General features: G+C 37.2%; 2 protein-coding genes across 4 annotated transcripts in view; one reads left to right on the top strand and one right to left on the bottom strand.

Moving 5' to 3' along the window:
* Positions 1-13,850, bottom strand: part of SLC25A40 (solute carrier family 25 member 40) — a 53,980-nt gene extending 40,130 nt beyond the window's left edge. For all 3 annotated transcript variants that reach the window (XM_064380430.1, XM_021674229.2, XM_021674231.2), the window contains exon 1: positions 13,662-13,850. The gene's annotated coding sequence lies outside the window, so the exon portion shown is untranslated. The remainder of the gene's footprint in view (positions 1-13,661) is intronic.
* A 207-nt stretch (positions 13,851-14,057) lies between these two features.
* DBF4 (DBF4-CDC7 kinase regulatory subunit) overlaps positions 14,058-16,725 on the top strand; it is a 31,652-nt gene continuing 28,984 nt past the window's right edge. Inside the window, exons 1-2 of the mRNA XM_012450863.2 lie at positions 14,058-14,342; positions 15,620-15,795. Of these exons, the coding sequence (XP_012306286.2) occupies positions 14,297-14,342; positions 15,620-15,795 (222 nt within the window). The 5' untranslated portion in view covers positions 14,058-14,296. The remainder of the gene's footprint in view (positions 14,343-15,619; positions 15,796-16,725) is intronic.

The raw sequence follows: 16,725 nt of genomic DNA, 5'->3' as shown, positions 1-16,725 counted from the left end.
CCTTAGCCTCCCAAGTAGCTAGGGTTACAGACGCCTGCCGTCACACCTGGCTAGTATTTGTATTGTAGTAGAGATGAGATTTTGTCTTGTTGGCCAGGCTGTTCTTGAACTTTTGACCTCAGGTGATCCACCTGCCTCGACCTCCCAAAATGTTGGGATTACAGACATTGAGCCACCACACCTGGCCAAATAACTGACTTTTTAAAAAATAGGCAAAAGATATACCCAACAAGAAAACGAAATGATGCTCCACATCATTAGTCATCATGAAAATCAAACTAAACCATAATAGGATACACCTCTACATAGTTATTAGAATGGCTTTAAAAAATGCTGATAATACCAAGTGCCAGCAAAGATACAAAGCACCTAGACAACTCTCATAAATTGTTAGTAGAAATGTAAAATATCGTAACTACTTTGGGAAACATTTTGCCAGTTTCTTATATGTGTACAAAGTTGAACAAACAAGTAAACGTAGAGTAAACAATAACAGCCAGGTTTCTCACTGTCACAGAATGAAGATACAAATAAAGAAAACAAGAAAGCTAGAAGAAACCCTGTCCTATGGTATTGGATTTGAATTAAAGCTATTATAACGAACTTATAGCATTAAAATGCATATATACAAATAGACAAAAACAGAAACAATTATAAATGTATATAAATGCATGAGTTAGTATACAAATAAATATTTATAAGCTGTGTCTGCTGAGTAAAGAACCAATGATACCCCAGTAGCAATAACTCAGTAGTAATAAATACACCTATTATCCAGATCATAATCTTTAATTCTCCAATAAAAAGAACCAGGAGTGCTTGAAGAAGTGGTTGTTGCCAGGCCTAGGGCAGGCAAAATACAAAACGGAACTGTCAAAATGCTAAAAAATAAGGAAATAACTTAAAAGGATGAGAGTGCAGTGGTAAGAAGACACATTGAAGGGTAAAGCCAAACTGAAAGAGTTCTCAAAGGCCAAGGTTAGAAAAATTTGACCAATGAAACCAAAGTAATTGTTCTGGATTATAACTAATAGCATGAAATAAATATCCATCAGCAGATACTGATATAAACAAACAATTGAATAAAGAAATGGAGACAAGCGATGTTCTTCCTTACAAAAGCATTCCTATTAATGAATTCTACATTAATGAGGAATAAGGAAAGTACAAAAAAATTCACCATTAGAACATCAGGGTAATAAGTGCTGTAATAACACAGTAATAAGAATCCACCAATAGATGCTAAAATTAGTGAGGAGAAACAGGATATTTCCATAGTCTTGAAGTATTTTCCCTAAGATACTTATTAATTACAAATATACTGTTAAAGTAGAAAAACTCTGCAGACACCAGACATCGTCTTAGCCAAATGGTTAAGGTTAACATCATGGTTAATATCACCAATAATAAGAAATGTAAATACCACATACCCCCTGTCACAATGTACTGAGAAGAAGATTTTCTGTGGTATCCTTGCCAAAAATGCATACTCTCTAATCATGAAGATGTATCTGACAAAACCAAATTAAATGACATATTACAAAATAACTGACTAGTAGTCTTCAAAGTCATGACAGACAAAGACTGAGGAACCATCAGAAATTAAAGGCAGAAGAGACATGACAATTAAGTATAATATGGGATCCTGGAGTAGATCCTAGAATAGTAAAAGGACATCAGTGGGAAAAACTCACAACATATAAATAACATCGGTAGTGTAGCTTAGGAAAAAGTCTTATACCAATGTTAATTTCTTATTTTGATTTACTTATAGTATGCAAAATGTTAACATTAAGAGAATAAAGTGAAAGAAAAACATTTAAATAATCAACACCCTCAATTCAATGTATTTACACAAGTAAAATGAGAAACTTACATGTATATAAAAACTTGTATACAAATAGTTGTATGATCTTTCTATATGAATTTTTCCAAACTAGAATCTACTCAAACATCTCTCAACTGGGAAATGGATACACAAATTTTTATATGCATAAAATGGAACACTACTCAGCAATAAAAAGGAAGAAAATACTGATACAACCAACAACAGGGATGAATCTCAAAGAAATTATCCTATGTAAAAGAAACCTGACTCAAAAGGCTACATACCATTGTTTCACTTAGTTGGCATTATTGCAAAGGCAAAATGATAATAAAACAGATTGGATTGCCAAAGGATTAAAGTGGAGAAGAGGAAAAGACTAATAGTCTTTTCCTAGCCATGGAGAAGTGACAGAACTGTTCTGAATCTTGCTTCTGATGATTACACTGTGTTTGTCAAAACTGAAAGATATATGTACTAATAAGGGCAAGACTGATAATATGTACATCACCTTTAAAAAGACAGCATTACAGCCTAGGCAACATAGGTAGACCCTGTCTCTGCAAAAATTTTAGAAATGAGCCAGGCCTGGTGATGCCTGCCTGTAGTGCCAGTACTCAGGAGGCTGAGTTGGGAGGATCATCTGAGCCCAGGAGTTCAAGGCTGATGATGCCACTGCACTCCAGCCTGGGCAACAGAGTGAGACTCTGTCTCAAAAAAAAAAAAAAAAAAAGAAAGAAAAGAAAAGGATAGACAAAAAGTAGCATTAAAAGAAGACAATCTAAGAATGAAAAAGATAGCTACAGACCCAGAGAAAATATTCTCAATGTATATATCAAGTTGGTACAAAACTAATTGCAGTTTTTGCCATTATTTTTAATGAGCAGCCTGAATTCCCAAGGTGATTCCTGGTGCCAGAGGAGTAGACTGAACATTGTTCTCAAAGAATTGTTATTGTCTATTTTCACTTGTCTGGTGGTTGCCTAAAGACCGGTCCAAGGGACTTGCCTTTATTTCACTTAACTCAGAACTCCACAAGGCTATAGAAACAACTACCCAGGGATGTTTGTCAAAAACATTTTAAGGGAAATTTATCAGTTTTGGCTACCTGGGACAAGGGATAAAAGTTGGCGAAAACAAACAAGCCCATTCAAAAGTGGGCGAAGGATATGAACAGACACTTTACAAAAGAAGACATACATGAAGCCAATAAACATATGAAAAAATGCTCATCATCACTGGTCATTAGAGAAATGCAAATCAAAACGACATTGAGATACCATCTCACGCCAGTTAGAATGGCGATCATTAAAAAAGCTGGAGACAACAGATGCTGGAGAGGATGCAGAGAAATAGGAACACTTTTACACTGTTGGTGGGAGTGTAAATTAGTTCAACCATTGTGGAAGACAGTGTGGCAAGTCCTCAAGGACCTAGAAATAGACATGCCATTTGACCCAGCAATCCCATTACTGGGTATATATCCAAAGGATTATAAATCGTTCTACTAAAAGGACACATGCACACGAATGTTCATTGCAGCACTGTTTACAATAGCAAAGACTTGGAACCAACCCAAATGCCCATCGATGATAGACTGGACAGGGAAAATGTGGCACATATACACCATAGAATGTTATGCAGCCATCAAAAACGATGAGTTCGTGTCCTTTGTAGGAACATGGATGAACCTGGAAACCATCATTCTCAGCAAACTGACACAAGAACACAAAATCAAACACCGCATGTTCTCACTCACAGGTGGGTGTTAAACAATTAGAACACATGGACATAGGGAGGGGAGCATCACACACTGGGGTCTGTCAGGGGGGAAATAGGGGAGGGACAGCAGGGGGTGGGGAGTTGGGGAGAGATAGCATGGGGAGAAATGCCAGATATAGGTGATGGGGAGGAAGGCAGCAAATCACACTGCCATGTGTGTACCTATGCAACAATCTTGCATGTTCTTCACATGTACCCCAAAACCTAAAATACAATAAAAATTTTTTTAAAAATTAAAAAAAATAAAAAAGAAATTATGTTGGGATTAATCTGAACTAGATTTTATAAACTAAGATGTTAATTGAAACCCGCAGCCAACCATTAAGAAAATTTAAAGATATATTTGAAGAAACAATGAAATTAAAATAATATACAATAATATCTATTTAAAATAAAAAGAGGCAGTAAAGAGTGAAATAAGCACAATATACACAATACCCAATTTACAGTAGTGCCACTTAATATTTTTCAACTTTACGATGGTGCAAAAGCAATATGTATTCAGTAGAAATCGTACTTTGAGCATCCATACAACCATTCCACTTCTATTTTTCACTTTCAGTACAGTATTCAATAAATTACATGAGATATGCAACAGTTTATTATAAAGTAGGCTTTAGGCTTTATGTTAGATAATTTTGCCTTACTGTAGATTAATATAAGTGTCCTGAACATGTTTAAGGTAGACTAGGATAAGCTACAATGCTCGGTAGATTAGGTGTATTCAGTGCATTTCTGACTTACGATATTTTCAATTTATGATGGGTTTCTTGGGATGTAACCCCATAAGTTGAGGAGCACCTGTGTATAAATGAAATACAGAAAACAAGTAACAAAATGGCAAATACCACCTCGTTAAATGTAAATATACAGCTAAAAGGCAGAGACTGGCAAAAGTGACTAAAAATTAATAATCAAACTATAACTCAGCTACCAGAGATTTTTTAAAAAAAAATATGAGAGAGCCTCACTCTGTCACCCAAGCTGGAATGCAATGGCATGATTATGCATGGCCCATTGCAGCCGCAAACTCCTGAGCTCAAGTGATCCTCCTGCCTCAGTCTCCCAAGTAACTGAGATTATAGACACACACCACCATGCTCAGCTAATTTTATCTTATATTTTTCAGAGACAGGGTCTCACTATGTTGCCTAGGCTGGTCTCAAACTCCTGGCCTCAAGAGATTCTCCTGCCTCAGCTTCCTGAGAAGCTGAGATTACAGATACAAGCCAACACACCCAGCTTGACACTTTAAAGATACAAATAGGCTGAACATACAAGAATGAAACAATAATAAAGACAACAATGTAGGTAAATGTAAAAATGTATTTTTAGTTAGTAACTGAATTTTTACTGTATTTTTGATTAGTAGCACCACTTTTTTTCCCATATGACTTAAAATATAATTACATAAAATAGTAATTATAAAACTAAATTGATTTCTATCATTTACATGTGATTTATAATAACAACATGTAATTTATCACAACAACATAAAGTGGATGGGGAGATGGAACTATACAGGAGCAAAAGTTTAGTATAATATTGAAACCAGGTTGGTATTATTCTGAACTAAGTTGTTATACATTTGATGTGAATTGCAATTCCCAAGATAACCATTAAGAAAACATCTAAAATATATATTGTAAAAGAAATTCAAAACGGTACACTAGAACACATCTATTACAGAAGAAGGTGATGATGAAGGAATGGAGGAATAAAATGATATGACATAAAAAACAGCAAAATGGAAAAATATGTTCTCTCATGAATAATTTCATTAAATAAACTCTCCAATCAAGAGGTAGAGACTAGAAGAATGAATTTTAAAAGTACCCAACTATATGTCGTCTAAAAACACAGGCTGAATGTGAAAGTGAAGAAAGACATTCTATGAAAACGGTAATTATAAGAGAACTGGAGTGGTAGTACTAATATTAGACAAAATATGCTTTAAGACAAAAATTGTGACAATAGCAAAGAAAGATATTATGTAATGATACAGATGTCAATCAATTCATCAAGAAAATATAAAAATTATAACATATATACATGTGAAAATAGAGCCCCAAATATACAAAGCAAAAGTGACAGAACTAGAGACAGATAGTCCAACAATAGTTGGAAACTTCATAATCTCACTTTCAATAATGAATAGAACTAGACAAAACATAAACAAGCAATCAGGAAGACTTGAACAACATATAAACCAGTTAGACCTAACAGACTTATGTTGAACACGCCACCAAATAACAGCAAAATACATATTCTTCTGAAGTGAATGTGGAACATTCTTCAAGACAAATCATATGTCAGGCCACAAAATAATTCTCATTTTATAAAATTAAAATAATACGAAGTATCATTTTTTGACCAAAATAAGAGAAAATGTAAAATCAATAATGAGAAAATTTGGAAAATTCTCAAATATGTGAAATTAAATAATATACTCAAACAACCAATGAGTCAAAGAAGAAATTACAATGCAAACTGGAAAATGTCTTCAGATGAAAGAAAATGAAAACACAACATACCAAAACTTAAGGGATGCAGCAAAACACGGCTCACAGGGAAATTTATAGTTATAAAAATCTACATTAAGAAATAAGAAAGATCTCTCAAATCAATAACCTAAACTTCTCCCTATAAAACTATCAAAAGAACAAACTAAATCCAAAGCATGTAGGAGGAAAAAAATACTATAAATCAAAATGAGGATGAAAAAGGAATAAATACTATAAATCAAAATGTGGATAAAAATAGAATATAAAAACTACAGAGAGAATTAATAAAATCGAAAGTTGTTTAAAGAATCAACAAAATTGACTATCTTTTAGGTATACTGGCCAAGGAAATAAAAAGATGACTCAAATTACTAAAATCAGGAATGAAAGTGGAGACAATACTACCAGTATGAATAGTCTATTTTTTCTTGAGTCAATAGTCTCTTTACTTCTGAATATACTTATTAGAAAAATATTCTAGAAAAAATCAAAAACTCCCCAAGAGAGAAAGGTCCACGACCAATGGTGTCACAGGTAAATTCTATCAACATTTAAGAAGGAATTAACACCAATCCTTCCCAAACTCTTTCAAAAAATAAAGGGGGGAACACTTTCTAATTCATTTTATGAAGCCAGTACAGCATTACTCTGACGTCAAAGCCAGACAAAGACCTTACAAGAAAACTAGAGACCAATATCCCCTTTGTATGAGAGATGCAAAAATTCTCAAGAAACCAAACACAAGAAAAATTCTCAAGAAACCAATTCTCAAGAAACCACACTAGTAAACCAAACACAACTGCATATTAAAACAATTATATATCAAGACTAAGTTAGATTTACCCCAGGAACACAAGGGTGGCTCAACATATTAAAATCAATCAACAAAATACACCATGCTGATTAAATGAAGGGGAAAAAACACATCATCAACTCAACTGATGCAGAAAAATACCTGACAAAATCCAACACCCTTTCAGGATACAAACACGTGACAAAGTAGGAAAAGATGGAAACTTCATCAACTTGATAAAGGACATCTATGAAAAAACCCACAAATAACATCATATTTAACAGAGAAAGACTGAAAGCTTTACACCAAAGATCAGGAAAATAAAAAGTATGTCCATTCTCTCATCACTTTGGTGATACATTATACCAGCAGTTCTAGCTGAGGCAATCAGGCAATAAAAAGAAACAAAGGTCATCTAGATTTGACAGAAAGACGTAAAAGTATCTCTACTAATAGATGATATAATTTTGTATCTATAATATCCTAAAGAATCCACCAAAAACCTATTAAAACTAACAAATTCAGCAAAGTTGCAGAAAACAAGATCAATATACATTAATCAATTGTATTTCTATATAATAGCAATGAACAAAACAGTTTCCTTTACAATAACATCAAAAAGAATACTTAGGAATAAATGTAACCAAGGGGGTATAAGTCCTGTACAATGAAAATCACAAAATGCTATTCAAATTAAAGAAGATCTAAATAAATGGAAAGACATCCTGTGTTCATGAACTGGAAAACATATTGTATAGATGATAATACTCTACAAATTCAATGCAACTGTGATCAAATCTCTAAGTACTATTTTTTGTGGAAATGGATAAACTGATCCTAGAATTCATATGGAATATTAAGAGACCCTGAATAGCTCATCTTGAAGAAGAACAAATTTGTAGTGCTAAAACTTCCCAATTTCAAAATTTACTAAAAAGCTACAGTAATTAAAATTGTGTAGTACTGACGTAAGGAGAGACAGAGATCAACGGAATAGAACTGAGAGTCCAAAAACAACCCCATACATCTACAGTCAATTGATTTTTAACAAGGTTTTGAAAACCATTCAATAATAAAAAGAACAGTCTTTTCAACAAATAGGAAAAGCTGGATATCTACATGCAGAAAAATGAAGGTGTCCCCTCAACTCACACCATACACAAAAAAATAACTCAAAGTAGGTCAAGGACAAAGATGCAAGCAAAGTATAGAAGTCTTGTAAGAATAAATCTGTGTGACCCTGAATCTGGCAATAGTGCCCCCCTAGATATAATACCAAAAGAACAGTAACAAAAGAAAAAATAAAATTAGATTTTATCAAAAAGTTTATGTACCAAAGGACACTATCAAAAAATTGAAAAGACCAGGTATAGAACAGAATAAAATTTTTGCAAATCATATATCTGATAAGGGTCTAGTATCCAAATATAAAAAGAACTAGCAACTAAACAACAATGACAACAAAAATAAACTCAAGAAAAGGGGCAAGGGACCTAATATTTAAAGAAGATATACTAATGGCCAATAACCACATAAAAAAGTATTCAACATCATTAACTCATTGGGGATATGAAAATCAAAACCAGAAAAAGATGCCACTGCACATTCACTACGAAGGCTATAATTAAAAATACAGAATATAACAGGTGTTGACAAGGATGTGGAGAAATGGGAACTCTTTTATACTGCCAGTGAGAATGTAAAATGCTGCAGCCATGTGGAAAATAGTTTGGCAGTCCTCAAAACGTTAAACACAGAATTATCATATGACCCAGAAATTCTCAGCAATAATCCTAGGTATACATCCCAGAGAACTGAAAACATAATAGTCTAACACTTAGTTGTACACAAATGTTCAGAGCATTATTATTAATAGCTAAAAAATAAAAAGAAACCAACTATTTCTCAACTGATGAAAGGATAAACAAAATGTGGTATATCCCTACAAGAGAGTTTCATTCATCTGTAAAAAATGAATGAAGACCTGATACATGCTACACAATGGATAAGCCTTGAAAACATTATGCTCAATAAAAGCCATACACAAAAAACTCATATATTCTATTATATTTCTATCAAATGTTCAGAATAGGCAAATGCATAGGGACAAAGCAGAACAGTGGTTACCAGGGGCTGAGGAGAGAGGAGAAATGAGAATGAGTAATTGATGGGTAAGAGGTCTTCTTTTTCTTGTGTTGAAGATGTTCTGGAATTAGACAGTGGTGATGGTTGCACAACTTTGTTAATATACTGGAAGCCACTGAATACTATACTTCAAAATGGTTACAATGGCAAATTTTATATGAATTTTAAAAACTGAAACTATATGAGATCCCAGTTCACACCCAGCAAATAACACTGTGCTTCATACAGTACTGAAAAGAGAATCAAGAACTTCAAAAATTTCCCATACTGTTAAATATTATGTTACCATATGATACAGCAATTGTGGAAGAAGTAAAAATACATGTCCAAAAAAGCCTTGGGTATGAATGTTCACAGCAGCATTACCCATAACAGCCAGAAAAACAGAAATAACCCAAATATCCATTAACAGGTGAATGGATAAACTGTGGTATAGTCACACAATGAAACACTACTCAGCAATAAAAAAGAATGAACTACTGATACATGTAACAACATAAATCATAAAAAGATATGAAAAGTAATTATAACCCCAAATGTACAGATTATATGATTCCATTTATATTATGCTGAAATACAGGGAAAACCATTAACCATTCTATGATAATAAAAATCAGAAGAAGACTGATTACTTCTGGTGGGAGAAGGAAGACTGGAAAGAATTAAGCATTCTTCTGAGATGACAAAATGTTTTGTAATTTCATTTTCGTGTTAATTACATGGTTATACATATTTGTTAGAATTCATCAATTCATATTAAGATATATAATGTCTACAATGGCTGTGCTTTATTGCATGTGGACTGTAAATGTTTGAAAATTTTTAAATTTTATACGATAAGCCTTCTACGGGTATAAAAGTAAACAAGCTTCACTGGGCATAGCACATTGTTAGTGCTCAATCAATACAGAAGGAAAGCAGGAAATGGGGCAGGTAGGTAGATTATTTTACAGCCATGGCCAAATATGTGTGTCATACCACCCTAAAGGAATCTACAATTTAATTCAGTATGTAAGATATAACCTCTAAACTAGTTCATCATCTATAGTAGCCTCTGAATTACATTGTTTCAGGGCATCCACTCCCCGTATTCCCAAATTTTGAATCCTCCTGTCTTGCCCCCGCACCTTTTTTTTTTTTTTTTGGCAAGAAGGTCTCACTCTGAACTACAGTGGCCAATTGTAGCTCACTGCTAGACTCCTGGGCTCAAGTGATCTTCCCACCTTGGCCTTCCAAGTAGCTGGGACCACTGGTGTGCACCATCCTTACTGGCTAATTTTTTCATTTTCTGTAGAGACAGGGTCTCCCTATGTCGCCCAGGTTGGCCTCAAACTCCTGGGATCAAGTGATCTTCCCACCACGGCCTCCAAAAGTGCTGGTATTACAGGTGTGAGTCACCTTGCCCGGAATCTCCAATTTTGATCCTTCACTTAGGAGGTGTTGAAGGGCTTGATAATACTGAATTTACCCTTGTTTCCCAGCCCACATTCACCTGAGACACTAACTTCAGTGCCACAGCCACTAACCAGTCCTATCCTTTCATATACTTAGCCTCCAAAACGAAGAATTTAACATTATACACAACCTTAGGCCCTTCAATTCACCAGGATAGTGAGACAATGAAATGTGAAAATTAAATAATAAAAATAGAAACAGAACACATTTCAGAAGACAACATATATAGCTGGCAAATGAATCAAACAGGAATGATTATTATTCAAGACCCAAATGAGCAGGAGATAAAGGCTGAATCTAAAGCTAGGTTTGCTATAGACAGGAAAAAATAACTGCCTAGCCAGGTGAAGAGGCTTAGGCAAAAGAAAGAAAAAAACAAAATAAGTATTACAAATTTAATTTGTCTAGATTCTAGAATAAAAAATTTATATTTGGATATGTGTGAGGTAATCTGAAAGATCAGATTAGGTCTAGTCTGATAATCACAAAAAGTTGGGGAGTAGACTCACCAGTATTAACTTCACTTATAGATAAGGAAATTCTAGCATAGAAAGGTTAACTTTTTTTTTTTAAGGCGGAGTCTCGCTTTTGTTGCCCAGGCTGGAGTGCAATGGCACGATCTCAGCTCACTGCAACCTCTGCCTCCCGGGTTCAAGCGATTCTCCTGACTCAGCCTCCCGAGTGGCTGGCACGCCACCATGTGTGGCTAATTTTTGTATTTTTAGTACAGCTGGGGTTTCAACATGTTGGCCAGGCTGCTCTTGAACTCCTGACCTCGTGATCCAACCACCTCGGCCTCCCAAAGTGCTGGGATTACAGGTGTGAGCCACCGCACCAGGCCAGAAAGGTTAACATTTGCCCAAGGTCATAAAACCAGTTAAGGTTAGGACCAGTAATAAATACAATTAATTTCTCTTGATTCACAGCCACATATTCATTTAATTAGACCATGATTCTGCTCAATGTTCTCAAATTTTACCTAATATAACAAAGTTTCTCACCATAAATAACTCTGCCCCCATTCACTTCTTGAATGTCTACCCTTCATCCACCTTTCAAGCACATTTTCAAGATCTTTAAGACAAACCCCATTCTCTTACCAACAAACCTGATTATTGGACAATATAAAAGAGGTTTCTATCCTTACTGACTGTAGATATATAACCAAGTCCTTTCCGTGGCTACGAAAAGATTTAGGTTCCAGTAATATTTTTAAAAACTAATCTGGGATGATAGATTAGAAAATTACTCACTGTCGAGTAAAGCAGACTTTCTGCTTATTTACTGCTTGGCATCACTATCTTCAGGGCAGTCGAGGGTGAGTCTAAAGGCATAGGGTGCAACTATGTTACTGTCCTTGCTTGTCACGTCACGGTCACGGTAAATAAGACACATAACTCAAATTTCACTGGAACATAAAATGGACTTACTTGGTTAAAAAAAAAATTTTCCTTAATAGAAACATGCTTAAATCTTTCCCACATCCTCTAAACCTTCCAAAGAGCCAGTCTTCCCTTCATTATACTTTCCCACAATAACAAATTGTTTTTTGAAAGAGTACACTCAATCTGTCTGAACGTCAAGCGTATCATTTTTATCTAGTATTGTACTTATGTCTGCCACCTACTGAAATTACCGTTAAGGAAACCAATGATACCTGAAACACCAAAATCAAATACTTACTTTTCAAGTCTTAGCCTTATCCGCCCTGGGGATGAAGGAACTGGTACAGAGTTCAATAGAACGATAGTAATTACGGAACTCTTCTCTGTGCCAGGCACTGTACTGAGCATTCAAAAATGTCCATTTAATCCTCACAACATCCCTGAGAAGTATCACCCCTTTTTAACAAATTAAAATTGAAGGTCAAAATTACCCAGAGGCCAAGTAGTTAGTGAAGCCCATATGATTCCAATGTTTGCAGTCTCTTCCCAATTCTGTGGCATTTTCTCCATCTCTTACACTATTTTATCAACCACGGCTTATAATGTTATTTCACATGCTCTCCTTGGCAAATTCATTTCCTCCCAAAGCTTTAACTACATTCTATATTAGTGCTTCCCAACTTTTTAAATCTTTCTGTAAATATAAACTTTGTGCTGTCTCTGTAGCTTTTATTTTGAAAATAAGTTCTTTTTCCCATAGAAATTACAATATTGAATATGCTTACTCAAACTACACTTCCTTCCACCACTCAAGATCTGTTAACCTCTTATGAATTGCCCCATGATTGACATCAACAGACCTTGAGAAGTAGAAATATTTTATTTGAGAGATATCAAATCAATCTCTATTTTTCCTTCCCATGTCCACTTCTCCTAGACATTTCTCTCTAGTCATAAACATCTTTAACTGTCTCATAAACATAGTTCCATGATTGTCGCCCCAGGCCCTTCAACATAAACCTATCTAAAACCAGACTTTCATTTCCCTTAGCAAACCTGTTCTCTGCGTTCTCCAGCTAACGTTGTCACAACCCACCCTTGTCTATTCTTTGAGGTACCTACTTGCAAAATGGTAACGGTGACACTCTCTGATTTCCCTGAGCTACTAGGTAAATAAATCAACCATTACATGAGTGCCTATTATGGCCTGGAGTAGAGAAATGCAAAATAGTACAAAATATCCTTTTCCTCCTGAAGAAACAATTTTTTTCTTTTTTGGCGAGGCATAGTCCAACTTATAAAATTAAAATATATTCACAAGCATTTTCATTTGATATTTAATCTCTGTTTTACAGATAAAAAAATAAGATTTCACTTTCTACTCTATTATTGTTGAAATAAACTTACAACTAAACGAAAACGGGTCTGGATACAATAAAACTCAGCAGAGCAGCGCAAACAGCCACGTACCAAAGGGCACAAAGTGACCTGGACGCGTCCTGGGGCGGTGCTGCCGTCCGGGCTGGAGGCCGCCCGGACCGACCCTCCCTCCGACGCCCCCGGGGGCCGCTCTCACTCCCGCAAGTCCCTCTGCAGCCTGTCCTCAGCCCGCGGAGTCGTCAGTGACCGCAGGAAAACCCCGCTCGATGTGCGACCCTGGGCGCGCTGAGCAAGGGCTGCGGCCGCAGTTGCGGCCGGAGCTGAGTCCGGGCTCTGCCAAAGCCCCTCGCCTTCTGCCTCCCCGACGTCCGACCCGTGAAAAATTAGCATACCTGGGGGAGAAGGCAGCTGGAGGGCCGGCGGTCCTGGCAAACCTAGAAGGCGGGAATAACCCTGGTGACTGGCTGGGCAGGCCTCCGGCGCTAATTGCATCTACTAGGTTTGGGCAACACAGAGCCGCGCCTACTCTCTGGGGCTGCGCCACTATCCGAAGCGGCGGACGGAGAGCCGGCGTCTTTGAGTAAGAGGACACCGGAATGGGGGCGGGGCAAAGGCGGAGGCACGTCCTGCGGGGCGGAGCGAGACACGAGAAGACAGAGCCGTGAGGGGGCGGGGCGCGCGACGCGAGAGGGCGGGCACGTGGGGCGAGCGCGAGGCGGGGCACGACGCGCGGCGTGAGACGGGGCGGGGCGCGCGTATACGCGCCGCGGCCGCGTGACGCGTTTTCAAATCTTCAACCGCCGCAGCCCACTCGTTTGTGCTTTGCGCCTTCCTCCTTAGCGGTTTGGAGCGGGATCCAGCCCCGGAAACCCGACCCGTAGACGTGGTATCTCTACTGCGTGGAGGCCGTAGGTGGCGGAAGGAGAGAGGAGGCCGTCCTGTCAACTGGCCTGGGGAAGCCGTGCTTTCGCGGCCGCCCGGCGCCACACTTTCTGCGGACCCAGCATGTAGGTGCCGGGCGGCTGCCATGAACTCCGGAGCCATGAGGATCCAGAGTAAAGGACATTTCCAGGGTAAGAAGCCCCTCCTCCGCCTGCAGTCCCTTTAATCCTTTCCTCCCCTCGTGGTTCCACCATTGATTCTTCAGAGTTCTCCCGCCAGGTCCTCAGCTTTTTTTTTCTGACCGCACTCTGGGGTCTGAAGGAAAGGTCTCCGATCAGTGTTTTGCCCGAGAAGGAACGGATCCCGGCCCGGCCTCTCACGCGCTCTGCCCTTTACAGCGGCGGTCCCAGATTTATTTCCAGTCGTGCCTTGGGTTGAAAACTAGCAAACAATGTGCAGATCCGGGACTTCGCCGGGGCTGCGGCGCTGTTTCCTTCGGCTCCCGCAGATGCTGCGCCTCCGCCCGGGCCCTTGGGGGCGACGGATTGCATCCTCAATTTAAAGTCAGACGCGCTCGTGGCTTTTCGCTTCAGGATTAGATTGGATGATTTTGAGTGGGTTTTTGGTCTCACTCTTAAAAGTTTGTTTTCCTTTACTCATAAAGTTGCGGGAAAGCATTTGTATTGCAGACACCTCATTGCTGGTTTCAACATTACAAACAAGGAAACAAAAGCAAATTTCCATTTTCAATTACTTTATTTGGTGAAACATTCCAGCACCTAAGTTTTTTTAAACAGGTGTTTGTGTGTGTATAGTAACTACCAATTTAAGAACAGACTGCGTTTTAAAAATTTATAAAGCGGTTGCTTGGATCACAGATCAGTTTTTAATGAAAATAATGAAATGAATGGTGATTTAGTTCTTCATAATGGACCGTTAAGTTCTTAATACATAGACAAATTGTATGTGAAATGGCCCATTTAGTAGCTATTATGTAGACAAACTTCACATTAAACTAAAACTTGAGCAGTCCAAAACCCTTGAAGACTAGGTTATTCTGGGTAACAGGTTTCTCGCATTGCTAAATGAAGTTTAAGCACCAGTTTTGAATGTTCAGTAGAATGGCAGATGCTCAATAAACAGTTGAGTTTTAAATACCGCTGTGAAGTTTGCATCTTAAAGAAGAAAATCTTTCCAAAGAGTTTTATATAGTTCCGTGCTTCAGGAATAAACACACCAATATTTCTTGCTGAGTCAAGTATTATTTAACAATATACAGTCTGTGAAAGTATGTAGAGTATTTTGCCTCTATGCTAAGCAGAACTACAAAGAAATATATTTAAATGCTAATGACTTAAAATTGGTAGGATTGTAACTTTTTTCTGTAATATTATTGTGTAATAAAATATTTTTAAAATGGTAAAAGTGTTGTCTGTATAAAACATCTGATTCTCAACATCTTCAATAGCAGGTGGAATCCAAATCAAAAATGAAAAAAACAGACCATCTTTGAAATATCTGAAAACTGATAACAGACCAGAAAAATCCAAATATAAACCACTTTGGGGAAAAGTATTTTACCTTGACTTACCTTCTGTCACCATATCTGAAAAACTACAAAAGGACATTAAGGATCTGGGAGGGGTAAGTGAAAACCATACACTGGCATAGAAGGAAAAATTTGTAACTAATACTTTCTACTATGTAATCATCTTAATTTTCCATTTTGGAAAACTTAAACCTTCTGTTGGCACCAAGTTTAACATTTGTATCAGCTGTTTATCATTAATGAAAAACCATTTGCTTTAACGTTTTGTAGCCTGACAAAACTTTCAGGTTTCTCTGATCAGCAGTCTAGTATAAAGTTCCCAGAGCATAAGAAATAAGACTTCCTTGTCTTAGCGGAACTGCTCATTGACTGCTCACTGTAATGTTGGCACGTCCTCCAGATAGCAGCAACTTCTTGATTGTGAATCTTGGGGAGCTACATAAGTTTGTCTGGACTAGTGTAACAGTTGAGAATGTTATTACAGAAAACAACCCATGCAAACCACACAGAGTTAAAATTGTTCTTGAGTGATACAGATGGTGTTTCAACAGAACGGATGTTATTAAAGGAATAGACATTTGGATTAAGAATCTGGAATACCTTCTTTCCTACCTTATACACTGATTAGATGATTGGGAAATTAGAAAATTCAGGCAAAATCCAGGACCTTGATAGGATTAAGGTTAATATTGGCTGAATTTTAGCAAATGAGGTAATTAAGATTTTTTCCTATTTAAAAGGTTCATGCTGGACTTTGACTTTCTGAAGGTCTGCATCTTTGAATGTCTAAACTGATCCCTTTCATTCTCAGACTAGTAACTTTTCATTTTATTTTTATTTTGAGACAATCTCATTCTGTGGCCCAGGCTGGAGTGCAGTGGTGCAATCTTGGCTCATTGCAACCTCTGTCTCCCAGGTTCAAGTGATCTAGTGCCTCAGCCTCTGCCTCCAGAGTAGCTAGGATTACAGACATGAGCCACCACGCCTAGGTAATTGTATTTTAGTAGAGCCAGGGTTTCACCATG

Source organism: Aotus nancymaae, unplaced genomic scaffold (assembly GCF_030222135.1).
Source record: "Aotus nancymaae isolate 86718 unplaced genomic scaffold, 86718_ANA_hifiasm-v0.15.2.pri h1tg000025l, whole genome shotgun sequence".
NCBI lineage: Eukaryota > Metazoa > Chordata > Mammalia > Primates > Aotidae > Aotus > Aotus nancymaae.
Note: the sequence above shows the minus strand (reverse complement) of the source record. Positions and strands in the feature narration are given on the sequence as shown.